At 44.3% G+C, this 18,851-nt stretch overlaps 1 protein-coding gene across 4 annotated transcripts in view; it reads right to left on the bottom strand.

The window, feature by feature from the left end:
- SH3PXD2A (SH3 and PX domains 2A) overlaps positions 1-18,851 on the bottom strand; it is a 376,104-nt gene that overhangs the window by 85,943 nt on the left and 271,310 nt on the right. For all 4 annotated transcript variants that reach the window (XM_077823232.1, XM_077823234.1, XM_077823235.1 and 1 more), the window contains one exon: positions 3,347-3,478. In XM_077823232.1, coding sequence (XP_077679358.1) covers positions 3,347-3,478 — 132 coding nt within the window. The remainder of the gene's footprint in view (positions 1-3,346; positions 3,479-18,851) is intronic.

Below are 18,851 nucleotides of genomic sequence, written 5' to 3'. Positions count from 1 at the left end.
CAAGAAGCTATGACTTCTGGCAAAGGACAATTAAAAACTGAAGCTTAGACAAGAATAAAATGGACAGCATCATATATAAAAAGCTTTACTTCAAAACTTTGACATGCAAGATACAGACCCATTCAGCTAATAGGGCTGCCTTGGGCTTTTTACTAAGGGACAAATGGTTTGTTTTCCAGAGCTGCTCTCTCTCTTGGAGGGGAAAAAGCCATGAAACACTTGATACCACACAGAAATATCAACACACAATCCTATTCTGATTGCTAGGATTTTTCTTAAAAAGAACAATTACCTATGCATTTCATACCCAGATTTCCTAAAGCACCCTTAACACAGAGCCAGACGTGTACTGTATGGGATTTTACATACTACACGATCAGTCTTTCATCAAAGGTAGTAGGAAAGCAGCAAAGATGTCTAATGCACTTGACAAGAAGTTCAGTCTGATAAAAATTTGAACCACACAGTTAACCACTATCCAACTGTTTGTGCATGTGGGCTGTTCAGAACTAACATCACTTCGAGTTAACCTAGTAAACCAGTCTGAATATTTCACCTGGACCAGAGGGAGAGAAGTGAACCTACCTGATGCAATCAGGACAGAATGAATCCAATTTGATTCTATTTTCCACACATTTATCAAAGGCACATATCTATGGACTGCACCTTTTTTAAAAAAGTCCAAGAATCCAATGGTCTTTGGGTTTGTGTAATCACACTGTCCTGAAGAAAATAATCCATACACCAACTAGTGATGGACAAGACGTTTTAGATAAAGTAAAGTCAAATCCAAACTATCAGCCACAACTCACCAGAATATGTGTGTGTGTGTGGTGGGGAGATGGGAGGAGGCGGCGGGGAATGTTGTTTTGAGTTTGAAAGAAGTTTCAATTTATTTTTTGTTGGCTGCTTTTTTCTGTGCAACTTCTCAGCTTTGTATTTTCAGCCAACTCTGAAAACCCAAGATTCCCTGGAAAAGGCCATTCCTGTGGCGTTTCCAGCCTGGCCCAAGCCAGGAGTTGCTGAAAAGTTTGAGCTGAGTTTTATTCTTAGGAAAGTGGCAGCCCAGTTTCTCAGCCAGGGATTTAGTCAAACATCCAGACCTAAGGATGCTCGCCCACCACTAATCATCAACTACCTCTGTTCTACAGGAGAGGGACTATAAAACTACTCCAGTGTTTCCGAGTCTTCTTAGGTCCGAGACCGAAGACCCCTTTATTCAAAGTCAAAAACCTTTACGTACCCCTTTCTTTTATACATACTATAAAAGTGTCAAAAATGTATCAACACTAAGCCTCTAAAAAGTTGTGTGGGGGCTTTGAGACATTGGCATGGAATACTTGACCATGTAGAGGAAGAGTGTGCAGGAAATAGGGGAGAGGGATTTCCCTTGCTTCATGTTGTAATACTTTTTTTTTTTAAAAAAAGCGTTCAGCTCTTTGCAAACCCCTCCCTGCCCCATTGGCTTTCATGACCCTCCTGGGGGTAACAACCCACCCGACTATTCTATTGGACTTTACAGATGATTATTTAAGAAGGGACTTTAACCCTAATCCCTGTGATATTACTTCAGTGAGTAAATGGAGCATGATATGGCTCTAAAAAGGCACCTTTTCATAGAGTTGCTTACGGCTGCTACTCTGAAACTTTTCTGACCATGTAATCTCACTTAACATTGACATTTCACCTTAGCAACAACCATGATCTTCAATACCATATGAACTGTTTCTCCTTGGCACAACAGGAAAGGCTGAATTGGAATTCTATTCCCCCCCCCCCTTCACTTGAAACCAGATACCTTTGAATTGTTGAACAGTCCAAATCCCCATGGTGGTTATACTTGGAATCCAAAATAGAGGAGAATGCATCATAAAGGTGAAGGAGAGTTGCCACAATAAGGGGTCTACATACTGCCCTTGGGATGCACATGGGTAACTCCCACCACTGTCTGGGAGCTAGCGCATTGGATAATTAACAGAACCCCTATCTTAACACAATCAGCAGAGCGGCAATTTTATGGCATCTTTTCCCTCCTTTACCCATGATCACCTTTTAATTAGGTAGATATGTGATTTGGCCTCCTTACTAGTTTTGCAAAAGCACATAGTACTGTATGCCCAAAAGACCATATGGCTTCACTAGCAAGCATCTGTGTGTTTTACACACACACACACACACACACACCCCCACCCCTTTAACACCGCTCTAAGTCACCTAGCAGGCTAACTGTTCCTTGAGTGCATCACTCGCCTTCTGTAAAGTTGTGGCACTGCTGTCCAGTGAAAATATTCACCTTCAGGACGTACACACTCCCTCCATACCAGTCCGGAGGGATGTTTGACAGATCAGGACATTTCTCTGTTAAAGCCTGATCCTTTGGCATCCGCAACTCCCACTGCTGTCAATGGGAGCTGCTGGTGTTCATCTCTGAAGATTAGGACCTTAGTCTGTGAATGTACCTAGTCGTCTGCAATGGCTCCTCTGGGCAAAACATGAGAAAAATAGGTCTTTGAACCCAAAATCTTTGGCAACCGTTTTGTTTTGATGCATGAGGGGGACGGGGGCATGTGCAGAAGCAAGCAAATGGGCATGAGGCTAGCCAACAGTTAACTCTTTCAGCGCTGCAAACGGACACATAGCTTCTGAAGCATTTCATTAGCCTGGCTGGAAAACAGACTTCCAGGAGGCAAAGCCACCACACATCAACCTTTGACCAAATCACCTGCCAAAATTTCATTTTCTGAATGGTAACACTGGTTATTCTAAGGGCAGCATAAGGGAATTTCAGCCTACATTGCTAGCAGGGAGGCTCCCATTCTTTGCCTGAAAAAGGCCACCCCAATACTTTTTGCAAGTAGCAATTTTAAAGTTTTACTGAATCTACGTAGTGTCTCATCCCTTTTACGTTTTGGGCCAACAGTTGAGCTATCAAGCCAAGTCTTCATCCCAGAGTAAGTTTTAACAGCTGTATATAAATCTCCCCCCCCGCCCTTGAAACAGTTGTTAGTAATGGAAATGCTGACAGACCCTCCCCCCCCCCAAAAAAAAAGTCACAGCAGGGCAACGTATTATTCTAATAAGTATGCGCACAAGCTGTGGATCCTTCTCTCCTCCCGCCTTAGTTTTCTGTTAATGTACATTGGCTAATTAACAAACAAGCTTACGAGACATTCTTACAGCAGAAGGCAACATTTTGGCCCCCCGCCCAAACCAACAGGGGGAAATGTCAACATCCTCAGCCAGACAAGACCAGATGGAACTAATGTATAGTGACATGAAATGATGAGAGAATGAAGGGAACGAACCACCAAACTATTAGAGAGAAAAATAGGTACAAGTGTCTCACCGCTTTCGTTTTTCTCTATTACGTCCACGACTTCCCCAGCCTGAAGGCTGATCTCAGAGTTCTCCTGTTTCTCATAGCTGGACACCACCACATATTGCTCCAGGATCATGGGTTCAGAACTAGCATCAGCACCTGGGGAAGGGAAAAAGCAAGCTGTAAGCCAGCTTCCAGCCATGGCTCCTCGAGAGCGACCGCCGTCCATCCAATTCATGATAGGCCAATTTGTCACCACCGTCAAGCCAATCAGAACAAAACCTTGGCTCGCAGCATATCCCCAAATGGCTGGCCATATAGAAACAGCTTCCTCTGGCCCACAACCCAGCAGCACAGAGGAACATTAGAGAGGAAGAAAAAAAAAAGTTTAAAGCATAGTGAATTAATCAAAGTTTCATGACGGATTCTGAAAATAAACCTCTTCCCAACATGGTTGCCACAATCCTTGTCCCCATTCAGATAGAAAAATCCAGGGTAGAAGCAGCATAAATCCACAGCAGAGCTATTCCCCCCCAGGAAACCAAAAGAAAAAACAAACAGTTCTCCCCTCGGAGGCTCAGCTCCTTCTCCACTCTTGAAGGCTTGAGCTGTAAGTCAAGAGGGGGCTGTGGATGCCAATCATATTCGTGTGCACTGCAGCCCTTAAATAGAAACACATGAGCAGGACTGACTAAGGGAAGGGGTGGAGGAAGGGAACGAGTGAGGGGAGGGCAGAGAGACTGTTTACTTGAAACAGAAAAGTCACAGCGCCAGATTCTTATTAAGACAGACACCCCTCCACAGCCTTTTCCAAGCATTTTGCACAATCGTCCAAAAAAAAAAAAAAAAATCCTCCAATTATAAGAGAAGATGCAGAACTCCACATACTGCCTTGTACGAGATGAACAGCGGAAATCTTACACAGTCCGATTTCTCTCCCTTCCAATGTTTTGGTTTTTTGTTTGTTTGTTTTTTTTTTTAAGAAGTTTGCAATCTAGCATGAAATGCTTTAATTATTTCATCTTCTCCATGCTGGACTTTTCAACCAGCAGGAGATATTTCTTCCCTATTCCTGCACATTCCCTCCTACCCTCCCTGCCCCCCACCCCCAAACCCACCAGCATCCCTCTGATTGGTTTCTTTTGGTTTTCTGAATAATGCAAATCATATGTTTTAAAGCCGAGCTAGAAGACAGGAGTGTTCCCCCGCCAGGGATGGAGGGAGAGTTCTCGGCCATGTAGCAAGCTACAGGAGATGCAAGAATCTCCTTAACTCATCACTCAACTGCAACATCAACAAAGCACACAGGGCCACGCCACTGCCAAACGGACAGACACAGGAAAGCTCTGCATACACACCACTGCAGAGAGAAAGGCTATGAATGCATTTTTAATGCAACAGTTCCTGTTTTAATTAAAAAAAAAAAGGACGCTATCCTTTTGATGTAGATCTCCTTCTAAACATAAAGCATCAAGGATCACCTTGTTTAGAGACACTAGACAAGGGATTCTCAAAAGTCATTGCACCCACGACCCCCTTTTGACAACAAAAATTACTATATCACCCCAGGAAGACAGGGGCTGAAGCCCAAGGGGTTCAGCCACAGGTGGGGGGGGAGCTGTAACCTGATTTCTACTAACCAGGGCTGAAGTACTCTGGCTTTGGCTTCAGCCCTGGGTAGTGAGGCTCTGGCTTCCACTTCGTCCCCAGCAAGTCTAACGCCAGCACTGGCAACCCCTTAAAACGGGGTCACGACCCACTTTGGGGTCCTGACCCACAGTTTGAGAACCACTGCACTAGCCATAAGAAACATTTGACAAAGCTGCAATAGATTGGAGTCCTAATGTGTTAAGCACTCTGTGTAGCAGAGATTCCTGTTGTAATCTAAAGAAACAAGACAGGCAAAAGGTGAGGTGGGAAAGTGGGGCAAAAGAACTCTCCCAAGGTCATACAATGGGTCAGTGGCAGAACTGAGATAGAATCCAGGACCTCGAGTCCCAGTTCAATGCCCTATCCACCAGACGACCACGCTCTTTCTGCTCTGTTGGGAGGTCAAGGTAATCAGTGGAATATTTAAATCAAATCTCTCTAGCCAGGCAGATCACAATCAGCACAGTACTTACAGTGTCTGCACATCCATCTTTCCCCCAATTTAGTATGTAATTTGATCCGACAGACAAAGTTAGGCCTAAAAATTTCCCTTTCCTTTCTTCTGGCAGGTACCTACTGCCTCATCCAAAGGCCACTAGTCCAGTCTTTTCCTGAAACAGGAATACTGATTGCCTCTCTTTGGCCCAGATTTAAGAGGTTCAGAATAAAATTCCTTAAGTGTGTCCAGCTAAACTCACACAACATACAGAGTCCCACAGCAATTTTTCAGTATATTTTAAAAGAATGTTTTCTTGCTAGTGAATTTTCTGCTCACAAAAGCAATAAGCGGAGTATCATCAAGAACAGGGTGATTGACTCCTTATGCGCCTATCAATAATATGTAGGGCAAAAAGCTGTGTGATGATCGGGGACTTCAATTTGAAAGATATATACTGGAGGTTTCAGGTTGCAAGTATAACACATCTTTGGAATGTCTAAATATTAGATAGGACACGTTTCCTAATGCAATAGTGTTGCAGCCAACACGGGTGAATTCTACACTAGACCAGTTTTGACAGATAGAGGAACTGATCACAGAACTAGAAGTTAATGGTAACGTAGGTACAAGTGATTATGACTGCAAATTTATACATGTGATCAAAACAGAACAGAGTTTAGACCAGTGATCATTTACACACACACACCCCCACCCACCTTTAAAAAGGAGCATTGTCACAAAACTGAAAGCTATTATGAATCCAATCTGGGAGGAAGAACTTAATCAGAAAAATGTGAATGATAATTGGGAATTATTTAACACTTTACAAGATGCTCCAAAAGCCACAATCGAGGAAGAAGGCTGTGAACCTACTGGTTAAAAAGACCAACCTGGTTTAGAGGGGAAGTAAAGGCAGTTATAAAAAAATTATATAACCAATGGAAAAAAGGGGAAGATAATAGTAATGAATATAAATCAGAAGTTAGAAACTTTGATAAGGAAAGCAAAGGGACACATATCTATAGCCATCAGAGTTAAGGTCAATAAAAAAAAATCTCCCTTTTTAAAGTAGATTAAGAACAAAAACACCCCAACAATGGTGCTGCTTCATTACTAGCAGAAATAGCAGGATGACCAATAAGAACAAAGTAAAAAAAGTATTCAATAAATACTTCTGTTCTGTATTGGGGGGACTGATATAGTCATATCAGATGACACTCCTTCCATTCCATTAGTATTTTTTTTTGGGGGGGGGGGAGTGGGGGTGTTAAAACAGCAGCAATTGAAGTTAGACATTTAAAAATCAGCAGGGCCAGATAACTTGCATCTGAGAGTTTTAGAAGAGCTGATTAGGAGCTGTGGACCATTAATCTTAAATTTTCACTAAGTCCTAGAACAGTGGAGAAGTTCCAGAAGACTGGAAGAAAGTGAATATTGTGCCAATTTTTAAAAAGGAGTAAATGGGATGACCTGCGTAACTATAGGCCTGTCAGTCTGACACTGATCCCAGGCAAGATAATGGAGTGACTGATGTGGGACTCTATATTATTCTCCTTTAATTTTTTATTAATAAATTAGTGAGAATCAACATGGGTTTATGGAAAACAGATTGTCAAACTAACTTGATACTTTTTGATGAGGTTACAAGTTTGGTTGACAAAAGTAACAGTGTTGACGGAATGTATTTATTCCTGTAAGGTACTGGACTTGATACTTCATGACATTTTCATTTTTATTAAAAACTAGAAAGATATAAAACATGGCACACATTAAAATGCATTAAAAGCTGACTGACAGGTCTCAAAATGTAACTGTAAAAAGGTAACAGTCATCACGCAGATGTGTTTCTAGTGGGGTCCTATAGTGATTGGTTCTTGGCCCTATGCTATTTAAGCATTTTATGTTTTCGGCCAAGTCATTAATAAAAAACACCACTGAAAGTTTGTAGATGACAAAATATTGGGGGAAGTGGTAAATACTGAAGAAGGGTCACTGATTCAGAGCAATCTGGACTGGGCACAAGCACACAATGTGTGTTTTAATATGCCTAAATGTAAATTCATGCAACAATGATCAAAGAACGTAGGCCATACTCACAGGATGGGCAACTCTCCTGGGAAGCAGCAACTCTGAAAAAGATTTGGGAGTCCTGCTGGATAATAAGCTGAACATGCACTCCCAGTGCCACAGCAGAGCCCACAGAGCCAATTTGATCCCAGGACACATAAATAAGGAAATCTCGTGTAGGAGCAGAGGTTATCTTACCTCTGTATTTGGCACTGGTGCAATCACTGCTGGAATCTTATGTCGACTTGAGGGATTCAAATAGTTAATAAGCTCTTCAGTCTAGCGGAAGAAACAATCCAGTGACTATAAACTGAAGCTAGATCTATTCAGAATGGAAATAAGGTGTAAATTTTTAATGGAGAGAGTAATCAATCATTGGAACTGGGTCGATTCTCCGTCACTGATCATTTTAAATCAAGATGGTATTCTAAAAGATCTATTCTAGGCATGATTTTGAGGAAGTTCTATTAGACTATTATAGAGGTCCCTTCTGGCCTTGGAATCTATGAAGTCCAGTGCAGGTAAGTGCTATGCAAAATGTAATGTCATGTACCTCAGACCAGATCTGCAACACTGCCTGCTGTTCTAATCCTAGGCCCACAAACAAGTGTGCCAACTGCACCTCTATCCTGACTGACAGTAACCTCTGCTAATCAGGCTCAAGGCTCCACTGGAAGAGAGTCCATCAATCATAAAGACGTATGCCTAAATTCCATGGTGGTTTTCTAACATGAAGCAATATCCACAGGGGACTAGGATGAAACCACAAAAAACAGTCACTTACAATCTAGTCAATATCAGAAACTTGGTAGCCTCTCAGATATTAGATGCTACTGCAGGACTGTACTTTGGTAGGGAAGTTACAAAAATATTAGGAAAAAAAAAGTACAATATTTAGTCAAGCTACATCACATCTACTTCAAAATAAAATATTTCTTCAGACCATCAATGTTTAGTTAAAAGACAAAAGTCCAACACACTCTTGAGTCCAGTGGCAGGAATGGTAGCCATTATGACAACCATCCCTGCTGGATACAAACAGAACAGGGCTGCTTCAGGTTACTCTGTACATCGGCCAACACCCACATATTATTCACTGACATCTGAGCCAGAAGACAGATGCTAGAGGAGAAGCTTTGCCAGCTGAATTGAAAAAAGAAGTGTCATTTTATGAAGCAGCATTTAGAGGCCTGTTCCTTAACTCCAGATACAGAAGTCAGATCTGGCTACAACAATTAAGTGTCGGATATGCAACATCTTGACGTCCTCCATCCACGGGTTTGAAACCTGGTAGTTCATCCTTCCAAGGTAGATACTGTAAATCAAGCCTTAAGTGGCTTGATTGATGTGGATCTAGCTTAGGGCACCACATGTTGGAACGCTTTACAAATCATACCCCACTAGCGCTCTGTGCCAGGACTGTGTACGCAAGCCCTAACTTGCCTGCTAAAGAGATACCTAGTGCACAATGCTTTACAAATCACACCCTCTGGTGCACTTTGCTGCCCTGTGCAGACAAGCCCTTCGTTAGTACAGCTATTGGCACAATACAAGAAGTTGATAAAAAAGGAGACTTTTGAAACAGGCCTGTTTAAAAAAAGTGTGCTATGGGACCTCTAACGAGGGTGATGGATCCCATATGTCTGTGTCCTTGGACGAAAATTTCCCCTTCCCTCTACTGTTGTGTACAGCATCAGCTGCTGTCCTCCAACCCAGAAGTGGATGCATTTCAAGACGTGTTTCATTTACATCCAGCCTGCAGAGGGCCAAGTGGCTTCAACTTTTTGACTTCAATGGGAGAGAAGAGTACTCAGCACCTTACAGGCCTGAGCCCATTGTTTGTACTCTGGGACTCCTTCACAATAGGCTACAAAAGAAATATTTCCCTCAGTAACATTTACAAGGGGGTGCTAAAGAGGCGAGACAGCCCGTTCCCAAAACCAAAGCCAGAGATGCTTTCTTGGTAGTAAAAGCCACAGCCAGCCTACATTCCTTCTTCTTGCATGCCAAAAGACCCAATGGTTCCCTCCCCAGATCCCCATTAATGATCTGGAGGATGGTGTGGATTGCACCCTCAGCAAGTTTGCAGATGACACTAAACTGGGAGGAGAGGTAGATATGCTGGAGGGTAGGGATAGGATACAGAGGGCTGGGCCAAAAGAAATCTGATGAAGTTCAACAAGGATAAGGGTCCTACACTTAGGACGGAAGAACCCAATGCACCGCTACAGACTAGGGACCGAATGGCTAGGCAGCAGTTCTGCGAAAAAGGACCTAGGGGTGACAGTGGACGAGAAGCTGGATATGAGTCAACAGTGTGATTTTGTTGCCAAGAAGGCCAATGGCATTTTGGGATGTATAAGTAGGGGCATTGCCAGCAGATCAAGTGACATGATTGTTCCCCTCTATTCGACATTGGTGAGGCCTCATCTGGAGTACTGTGTCCCGTTTTGGGCCCCACACTACAAGAAGGATGTGGAAAAATTAGAAAACGTCCAGCGGAGGGCAACAAAAATTATTAGGGGACTGGAACACATGACTTATGGGGAGAGGCTGAGGGAACTGGGGATGTTTAGTCTTCAGAAGAGAAGAATGAGGGGGGATTTGATAGCTGCTTTCAACTACCTGAAAGGGGGTTCCAAAGAGGATGGCTCTAGACTGTTCTCAGTGGTAGCAGATGACAGAACAAGGAGTAATGTCTCAAGTTGCAGTGAGGGAGGTTTAGGTTGGGTATTAGGAAAAGCTTTTTCACTAGGAAGGTGGTGAAATACTGGAATGTGTTACCTAGGGAGGTGGTGGAATCTGCTTCCTTAGAAGTTTTGAAGGTCAGGCTTGACAAAGCCCTGGCTGGGATGATTTAGTTGGGGATTGGTCCTGGTGGCAGGGGGTTGGACTAGACCAGCAAGCAGGGGGAGAGAAACTCAGAATCTGCTTGATGAACCAAGACATTATTTCCACCTTCACAAACTCCTTTGATCTCAGCCTGTAGGCCCCCCCCCAGCAGGATGCATATTTCAGAACAGCAGTGAAGAGTCTGCTTGCCTGTGAGATTATTTTCATCTTGTGGTCTGTTTCCTGGTGAAAGTCTTGAGGATGCCGGTTCTCTCCATAGGGCTCAGCTTTACAATACAGCTGGGATGCTGAGGTGAGGATTGGGTGAAGTCACCCTCCAGGGACTGAGTAATAGTCTCATTAGAGCTTGTCTGTACCACTCTTTCAAACAGATGGCTTGCTGCTAAGTGACATATCTCCAACCTGTCCCCCAGCCCAAGCAGGAGAGCATAGCTACCTCTGCAGCTCTCAGCGACAGAGACCTACTACTGACCTCAAGTCTCCTAGGTAACAATGCAGGCCAGTATTACCAAGCCAGTTCTTCTCTGCTGTGTTGCAATAGCCAACATACTATATTCTGCAATGGCCAATCATTTAAACCACCCACAGGACACAAGGTTGTCTGGCTATGGAAATTTGAGAACCCTGATCTTTGCCAAAATATTTTGCTATCAGGCCTATAAAATGTGTCAGCTCTTTTAATCCATATCACGCATGGTTTTCATAATGCCCTTTTATGATCATCATGTACCAAGTGTTTACAGATCCTGACTATGAGAATTAATATAAAACTGAGCAGTAAAATCTTTCAAGAGAAGCCAAACGGAAATGGTCAGCAAGCACCCTTTAAACAGGATTTTTAGTGAAGTAGCAGGTAGTGTTGTTATTTTAGGGATCTCTTTAGCCCTTCTGGATACAACTATCATTTAACTCAGGGGTTCTAAACCTCTTTTCTTTCTGAGGCTCCCCCAACATGCTAGAAAACTTCCACGGCCCACGTATGTCACAACAACTGTTTTTCTGCATATACAAGCCGGGGCCGGCATTAGGCGGTAGCAAGAAGGACAATTGCTTGGGGCCCCATGCCACAGGAGCCCCCATGAAGCTACATCACTCAGGCTTTGGCTTCAGCCCCATGCGGTGGGGCTTTGGCTTTCTGCCCTGGCCCCAGCAAGTCTAATGCCAGCCCTGCTTGGCAGACCCCCTGAAACGTGCTTGTGGCCCCATGGACCACTGGTTGAGAACCACTGATTTACCCCATACAAGTTTTCTGCAAGGTATCTGGCAGTACGTACAGTGGGTGCCATTAAAATGTCACTAGTTTCCACAGGAGTTGGATCTTGGTGCTGTCCTATACTGAGCAAGTAATAACTCTAGAGTCTCAGATCCAGCATCGTGGCAACTTAATAAACTTGGAACCTTAAAAAAAAAAAAAAAGAAAAAAGGTAACCCCATCCGCATCTTTGGAAACTGTTGCAGGGGGAGTTACAAACTGCAGCTGCCTTTCTCTCACCTCCCCCCCCCCCCCCGCCCCGACACCCCTACCTGTATTTCTTCACCAACACCAGCCCCTACCAAGATTCATTTTTAATTAAAAATGGTTCCAATGCCAAAAGCCTCCCCGACCCTTTAGTTTCTCTAAGGAAACACCAGGACCATCTACGCTGCATTTCTCATGTTAAGAGCTAGCAGATTTGGGGGCATCCATTGAGACTGTTCTCGCTTGCTTCAACCCTTCCCTAAAATCTTAAGTGGGGTGGGGATGGGGACTCATCCAAGACCTAGAAATCATCCATGTGTGTGTAGACATATTAAAAAAAAGTTACAATACACTTGAGGAACACTTCGCATTGTTGCAGCCAGACTCAATCTTCACAGCGGAGACATGTCTGAGGGTGGCCCATTGATGAAGTTAGTCAGCTATTGCACATCAGTTAGTGACCACGTATGGTTAAAGGGCCAGATTTTCAGAAGTGTGCAAACCCTCAGCATCTCCCTTTCATCCCAGTGGAAGCAACTGACGAGTTTTAAAAAAAAAAAAAAAATCCAGCCATAGGAGTTCAAAGCATTTTACCAGAAAGAGCCCTTTAAATACTGTACATGAAGCCTTGATTCATACATAGATCCTTTCCCAACCTTCTTAAACACAGTCCATGCCCACTAGAGCGTCCAGCTCTCCCCTTTCTCACATATTCATGTTGGTTTTCAGTTCAAACTTTCTCCCCAGAGTTCCTTCCTTTTGACTGCTCCCCCCACACACTAGAGCACCCCTCCCCCCACTCCTACCTAAGCACCTACTCATAAGATAGGGTGTTTCAGGCATATATTGCCAGCTTGTTACAGCCTGCCTGGGTCTTTAGTGAATACAATTTAGCAAAGATGCAGATGTGCTAACTTTTTAAGCATATACAGAATTACAGGAGTTTGTAGTGGAAGACATCCCTTGCATTTAGGCAGGCTAGCCAACCCCTCGCTACCACAGAATTGATGTACTTTAGGGAGCTTCTAACGCTTTGCCCCATCCTCTCCAGGCAAAGGTGCTTCCAAACACTTCGCTTGGAGTCTATACCAACCTAAGATCTGGCATTCCCCTCACTCCCCCTCCATATAAACCCTACCTTTGCTACTCCTGGGGGCATTCTGCACCACGGCACCATGCAGAATTTTGCAGAAATTGTTGTGCGCAGTTTCCTTTTCCCACCCCCACAGAAGTGGTCTGCAATGCTGCTAGCAGCCACTAGTGGCCACTGGACTTGGCCAAGCCCAGCTTGCACACAGAAGACACTGCTGAGGGGTAGGAGAGGGAGCTAGAGCAGGGGTTCTCAAACTGGGGGTCGGGACCCCTCAGGGGGTCATGAGGCTATTACCTGGGGAGTCCAAGCGGTCAGCCTCCACCCTAAACCCTGCTTTGCCTCCAGCATTTATAATGGTGTTAAATAAATTAAAGACATGTTTTTAATTTATAAAGGGGGGGGTTGCACTCAGAGGCTTGCTATGTGAAGGGGGTCACCAGTAAAAAAGTTTGAGAACCACTGAGCTAGAGGGTTTCTGGCAGCAGCAGTTCCCAGCATGCCCTGAAGGAAGGGGAGTGGGGCATGCAGGAAACTCCTTGCAAGCCAGGGACCGAGCATCAGGCTATTTCTCCCTCTGGATCCCTGGGCTGGGGGGTAGGGGAGGGAAAGGAAGGGGACAGGTGTCTGGGCAAGCGGGGGGCCCTGCAAGTGGGCTCTCGGGGAGGGGTTGTGGGTGTCTGGCCTCCTGGCTGCGCTCTGTGTGTGGGGGGAAATAGAGGGCAGAGAAACAGAACTGGGTTGTCATAGGGGTTTCTTTAACTCTTTATTCCTCACAGAGCGTGTGTGTGTGCCAGACATACTTGCTTCCAGCTATTTTGAAATAAAAATTACCAAATAATTGAAACTGGTGAGATTATGTGGTGTTATTTTGGCAAATAAAAATTTGCCCAGTTTTAAAATATTGTGCGCAGAATTTAATATTTTGGTGCAGAATGCCGTCAGGAGTCATTTACATGTCAGGAGTACCCTCTGAAGCAGTGCCTCCAAGACACTGTTGGAAGTTGTGCACCCGCATCACAGGAGGAGCATGGTCTAGAAAGAAAACTGGGTAGATAAAAGTTTGGTGTTGGATTCCCCCCACCTCCCGGCATAACTTTATGGGCCACACAAAACATTTCTTTCTTTCACAGGTCTTCTCCTAAAAGGCCCCACTGCATACACTGCCCCCATCAGAATATATGGCTTGTTTACCCAGGCAATGTTATAGCAGAATAATTATTCCACTACAGTTATGGCAGTCAATTTTCCCAAGTAGACAAGCTCTATTAGGTATAAAAACCTAGAGGAGATAGAGATGAACGTGGAAAAGCAGCTAACCAAAGCCAGGGAAGGAGACATTTAAAAGAAAGAATAGCACTTCACAGTGGTCGAAACTAAGGCCTGGGCTACACTGGGGGGCGGGTTTCGAACTAAGATACGCAACTTCGACGTCAGCTACACGAATAGTGTAGCTGAAGTATCTTAGTTCGAGTTACCTGGCCATCTTCATGGCAGCAAGTCAACCACGGCTGCTCCCCCGTCGACACCGCTTTCTCCTCCTGCGGAGGTGGAGTACAGGTGTCGATTCGGGGATCGATTTATCACATCTAGATGAGATGCAAATCGATCCCTGATAATCGATCACCACCCACCAATCTGGTGGGTGGTGAACCCATACCCTAAGATGGGACAGACCATCTCCAGCAGTAAAAATTAGCAGGACTTTCATCTCACAGCTTTGGAGTCTGGGGGGAGGGATAGCTCAGTGGTTTGAGCACTGGCCTGCTAAACCCAGGGTTGTAAATTCAATCCTTGAGAGGGCCATTTAGGGATCTGGGGCAAAAATTGGGGATTAGTCATGCTTTGAGCAGGGGGTGGGGCTAGATGACCTCCTGAGGGTCCCTCCCAACCCAGATCATCTATGACCCGAGCTACTACAGCAATATTTTGATCAGCAAAGCCAGATAATGGTATCAGTGATTCTATATCAAACAGAGCCATTGGCTGGGATGTTATGGTGGGAGACTAAGCTGTCTGGTAGGAGCATGTGGAGAGAGGGGAGGAGATGTAAAAGTCTGGGATACTGCATACTGTGGGCAGTGTGGAAAGATTCTTGTAAATACAGGAGTATTAAGATAAAAATCTAGAATTAGGAGAAGTGTTTAAATAAGTTGCCCAATATTAAAGAAAAAAAGTTCTCTTTGTAAGATGCGTCCTGAGCCATAAAGTTTAGGGCCAGATCAACAGTTCAGGATCCTTTTTAGAGAGTTTTGGATTTGGCCCTGGGCCCCTTTTCAATTGTGTAGTAACAAAGTATTGGCAAAGAGCGTTGCTTTGTAACAACCATCTTCTCCAACTGTTTAACTGGTTCCATCTATCAAGCAAATTATTTATAGAACATTATTTCTGTGGCATCTTTTGTGAACTTGGCCAAACAGTTTAAATATGGACAGGGATATTTCTGATTCTTAGAAGATGGGGTAAAGTCAACTGTATTCTGAATCTACCACTGCAATGTACGAATGGCAGAGACACTGGAAGTGAAAGATGAAGAGGAGTTCCATATAAGCATGTGGTTTGGACTAATCTGTTTAAGTCTAACTCTTTTAAAAAAAAAAAAAAAAAAAGGGTGGGGGGGGAGAACACAGCCACTGCAACTGGAATGGAAAAACTTGATCAATTCAAATATTGAATGTATAACATACAGTCTCAATTTAAAGCTTCCAATATGACTTCCTGAATCGTTTTAACTGCCAGTCCCACAGTGATAAATAAGCCATCACACACACACACCCCCACACCCCCCAATCAAAGAGCGTGCGACGGCACTGTGCACATAGAGGGCTGCACAGTGAAGTTTAGAACAAAGATGCTATATCCACTCTCCTCTCCCATATCCCCAACACCTTGCCTAGTAACAATGTCCATTCTTCCCTGCAGCCCCTTTGGATACTGATGCAACAATCTGGAAGAGTTACTACAGCCCGGAGCTGTCTCATCTCCCTCTGGGACCTTTTTGTGGCTGCTATGGAGCAGCTGCGGGGACACCCAGCCAAATGCTGCATATGCCGCTGGGGAGAAAGGCCAGCCTGGAGGCTCCTCTAATCTATTCTTAAGGAATAAATCCAGCCCCCAGCATATGGGATGTGCAGAATGGACAATCTGGTCATTTTTAGAAGTTCTGTAAGTGACAAAAATCAGGATATTCCTTCAAAAATTTAGGACAGGCAGCCCTAAGGCAGGTGGTGAGAACAGTGCACAGAGGTGAAGAAGAGAGTACATGGTGTAACTATACAGAGCTAGTCAGATTCAACCCTGGTGTAGCTTCATTAAAGTCAGTGAAGTTACACAAGGATTGAACTTGGCCCCGTTGCCATCTGCACCGATTTCTTCCTCAAGCAAGCACTCAGTTTCTTTCCTTTCCTCCTTTATGCTTTTTGCAGCATTTTCCAATAAAGTCTTTACAGCAATGAAAAAAAAGTTAAATATTGCCCTTTGCCAAGATTAGCTTGTTAGTTTTGGGACTTTATTTTTATCTGCTGGTTTCTAAGACAGAGCCAAGAAAAATTAGAGGAGGGGTGTGGGGGGGGGGTAGAAAGCTAGATTTGCTTTCCCCCACCCCTTCTTGGAAAGTTGGCTCACTTTATGGAGTCCAAATGACTAGGTTACAGGTAGAAAAAGTTAAGAAAACTTTCCTTAAGTATTTTGCACACAGATGTGCTAAACCACTTGGACATCATTCAAGCAGCTGCCAGACAGGGTCTCCCACCAGCTTAAAATCACCTAAGTACTTTGGCATTTGCCCTAATTCTGCTTGCTGCAGCAATGTGTTCGTACTGGATTCCTTAGAGCTGTGTTTCCCAAAGTGTGAGGGAGACTAGCTAGGGTAGTGGGGGAAAATGAAAGACCTATATAGTTAAAAGCCATCTTAGAAAAGCAGCAGTAGGGTATAAGGGAAGGAGGGGTTACAATTAGTTTCTTGCTCCTGAATGGGGGGCTTATCTTTCAAAGATTGGGAAATGTTGCTTTCAAGTATAAAGTCTGATTTTGGGGTGGAGCCAGACACGCACAACTCCCAATGATTCCACAGGAGCAAAGGGTGCTCAGCGCCTCTCAGGATGTGGCTCATAGTTGGCATCCAACTGAAAGGAGATGCTTTGTTTTCAGAGTTAAATCTGGATCCGGTGTCCGAAAAGGAATGGAATACTTTTCATGGTGGAGAGTGCTCTAGAATTTCAATGCAAGGGTCTGACTACAAAGAACAGAGGGTTAGAAATCATCAGGGATTTAAGAGATACATGGTGCTTGGGCAGAGGAAGTACATGCAATGCATTGCAGAGTGAGCTGCTGTACCAGGCAATGCAGTTAATCACTCACATCTGCTCCCAAGTAGACCCAAGTTCATAAAACCAAACCCACCTCTTTCCCTTTTTGGTCAGCCCAGAAGACCTGGCATTCAGTTTACTGCTTTGAAGGTAGCGACAGAGAATGTTTGGTAGGCTTTTATCCAGTCTAAGGGGGTTCCACCACCTCTTTCGTCTCATTCTCACTGGGGACATCTACATGGGGATAAGAGTACCACAGCATGGCCACAGCTGGCCTGGGTCAGCTGACTCAGGCTCGTGGTGCTAAAAATTGCTGTGTAGACCGTATGGGCTTGGGCTGGAGCCTGAGCTCTGGGACCCTCCACAAGCTCGAGCCAGCTGACCCAGGCCAACCACAGATTTATTCCCGGGTAGACATATCTGCCGAGTCTCGTTTTCTCACTCCCATTTTCCCATGTAGCTCTCCTAAAAGTTTACTTTTCATTTCATTCTGTTGTTCCTAGTTAGACACCTTCTAACAGCATACACATACTAGGGGCGGGGTGCAAGGTGGTCAGGAGGTGGATACAAGTGGCTACATGTAACTTACCCAGATTAGTCAGTCATTCACTGGGTGAGCACAGGAGTTAATTTGCATCAAATTGGGATTCTATGGGGGCCAAAATCAAGTGCAGTCCACACTGAAGTCAGTGGCAGCTTAACTGAAGGTGAATTTGGCCCTAAGAGCAATGGCAAAAATCCCAACAGACAAAGCAGGGCTTTCTAATCCATTAATTGGATTTCCTGTAACAGCCTCCTCCCCTCTCCACCCTAGTTATGCTGCATTTGTTTTCCACACACTGAATGCGAGTGATACGACTTTGTCACTTGCACCCAACATGCATGTCACACCATTGTTTATACCAGTGCTGAATCTGGCCTGGAGATCTGCAGGAGCTATGCTAGTTTTTAGACTCTGCTTACTCAAAAGTTGGGGTTTTTTTGCAGTCAGAGGCTGAGATGGATACCTTATTTTGTGTGCATATCAACAAGGGATATATTGGGGGAGAAGAGTTGCAATGGCTGGGTTTGTTTTCTATTAAGTGCTGACAAAGATATTGGGATTCTTGAGACCAATTTTTTTCCCCCTGGTAACGACTCCTGCCTTCAGATGTGCATGTGGCTTTCAACACAAGCCATGTGAGAGCATCTTTAGGCAGAATTTGGCCTCTACTAGTTTGCAGATTTTCATCTCTCTAGAAAACCCACCTCACTTGGCCTGGTACCTGCAGACAGACCAACACACACACACAAAAACTTCTCACTGAGAGGGGAGAAGTAAAGGAGATCGCTTTCATTTTTAGGCCACCGCATTTAGGCCTTCCTTCAAACCCCTCCTCTAAGTCTAGCTAGGCTGTGATGCCTCTAGAAGACTGCCATTTGATCATGGCTAGGCAGGGGGTGAGCAGCAATTCCAGCTACTGATTGCAGCTATATGAAGCCAAACTATGCACAGAATTAGTCCACATGACCAAATCCTATTAATATTAATTCACTTCTCCCCCATTCCTCTCCTCTGCCCATCCATTTGCCTTGTGCACCTGTTCTGTCTGGTCTTTGAGAATGTAGGCTGTTTGGGATAGGAACTGTATTTATGACTTTGTAAAGTAATCAACACAGTGAGCCCA

The sequence above is a fragment of the Eretmochelys imbricata genome, chromosome 7 (genome assembly GCF_965152235.1).
Source record: "Eretmochelys imbricata isolate rEreImb1 chromosome 7, rEreImb1.hap1, whole genome shotgun sequence".
Lineage (NCBI taxonomy): Eukaryota > Metazoa > Chordata > Testudines > Cheloniidae > Eretmochelys > Eretmochelys imbricata.
The sequence above is the reverse complement of the archived record's forward strand: the minus strand, read 5'-3'. Positions and strand labels throughout refer to the sequence as shown.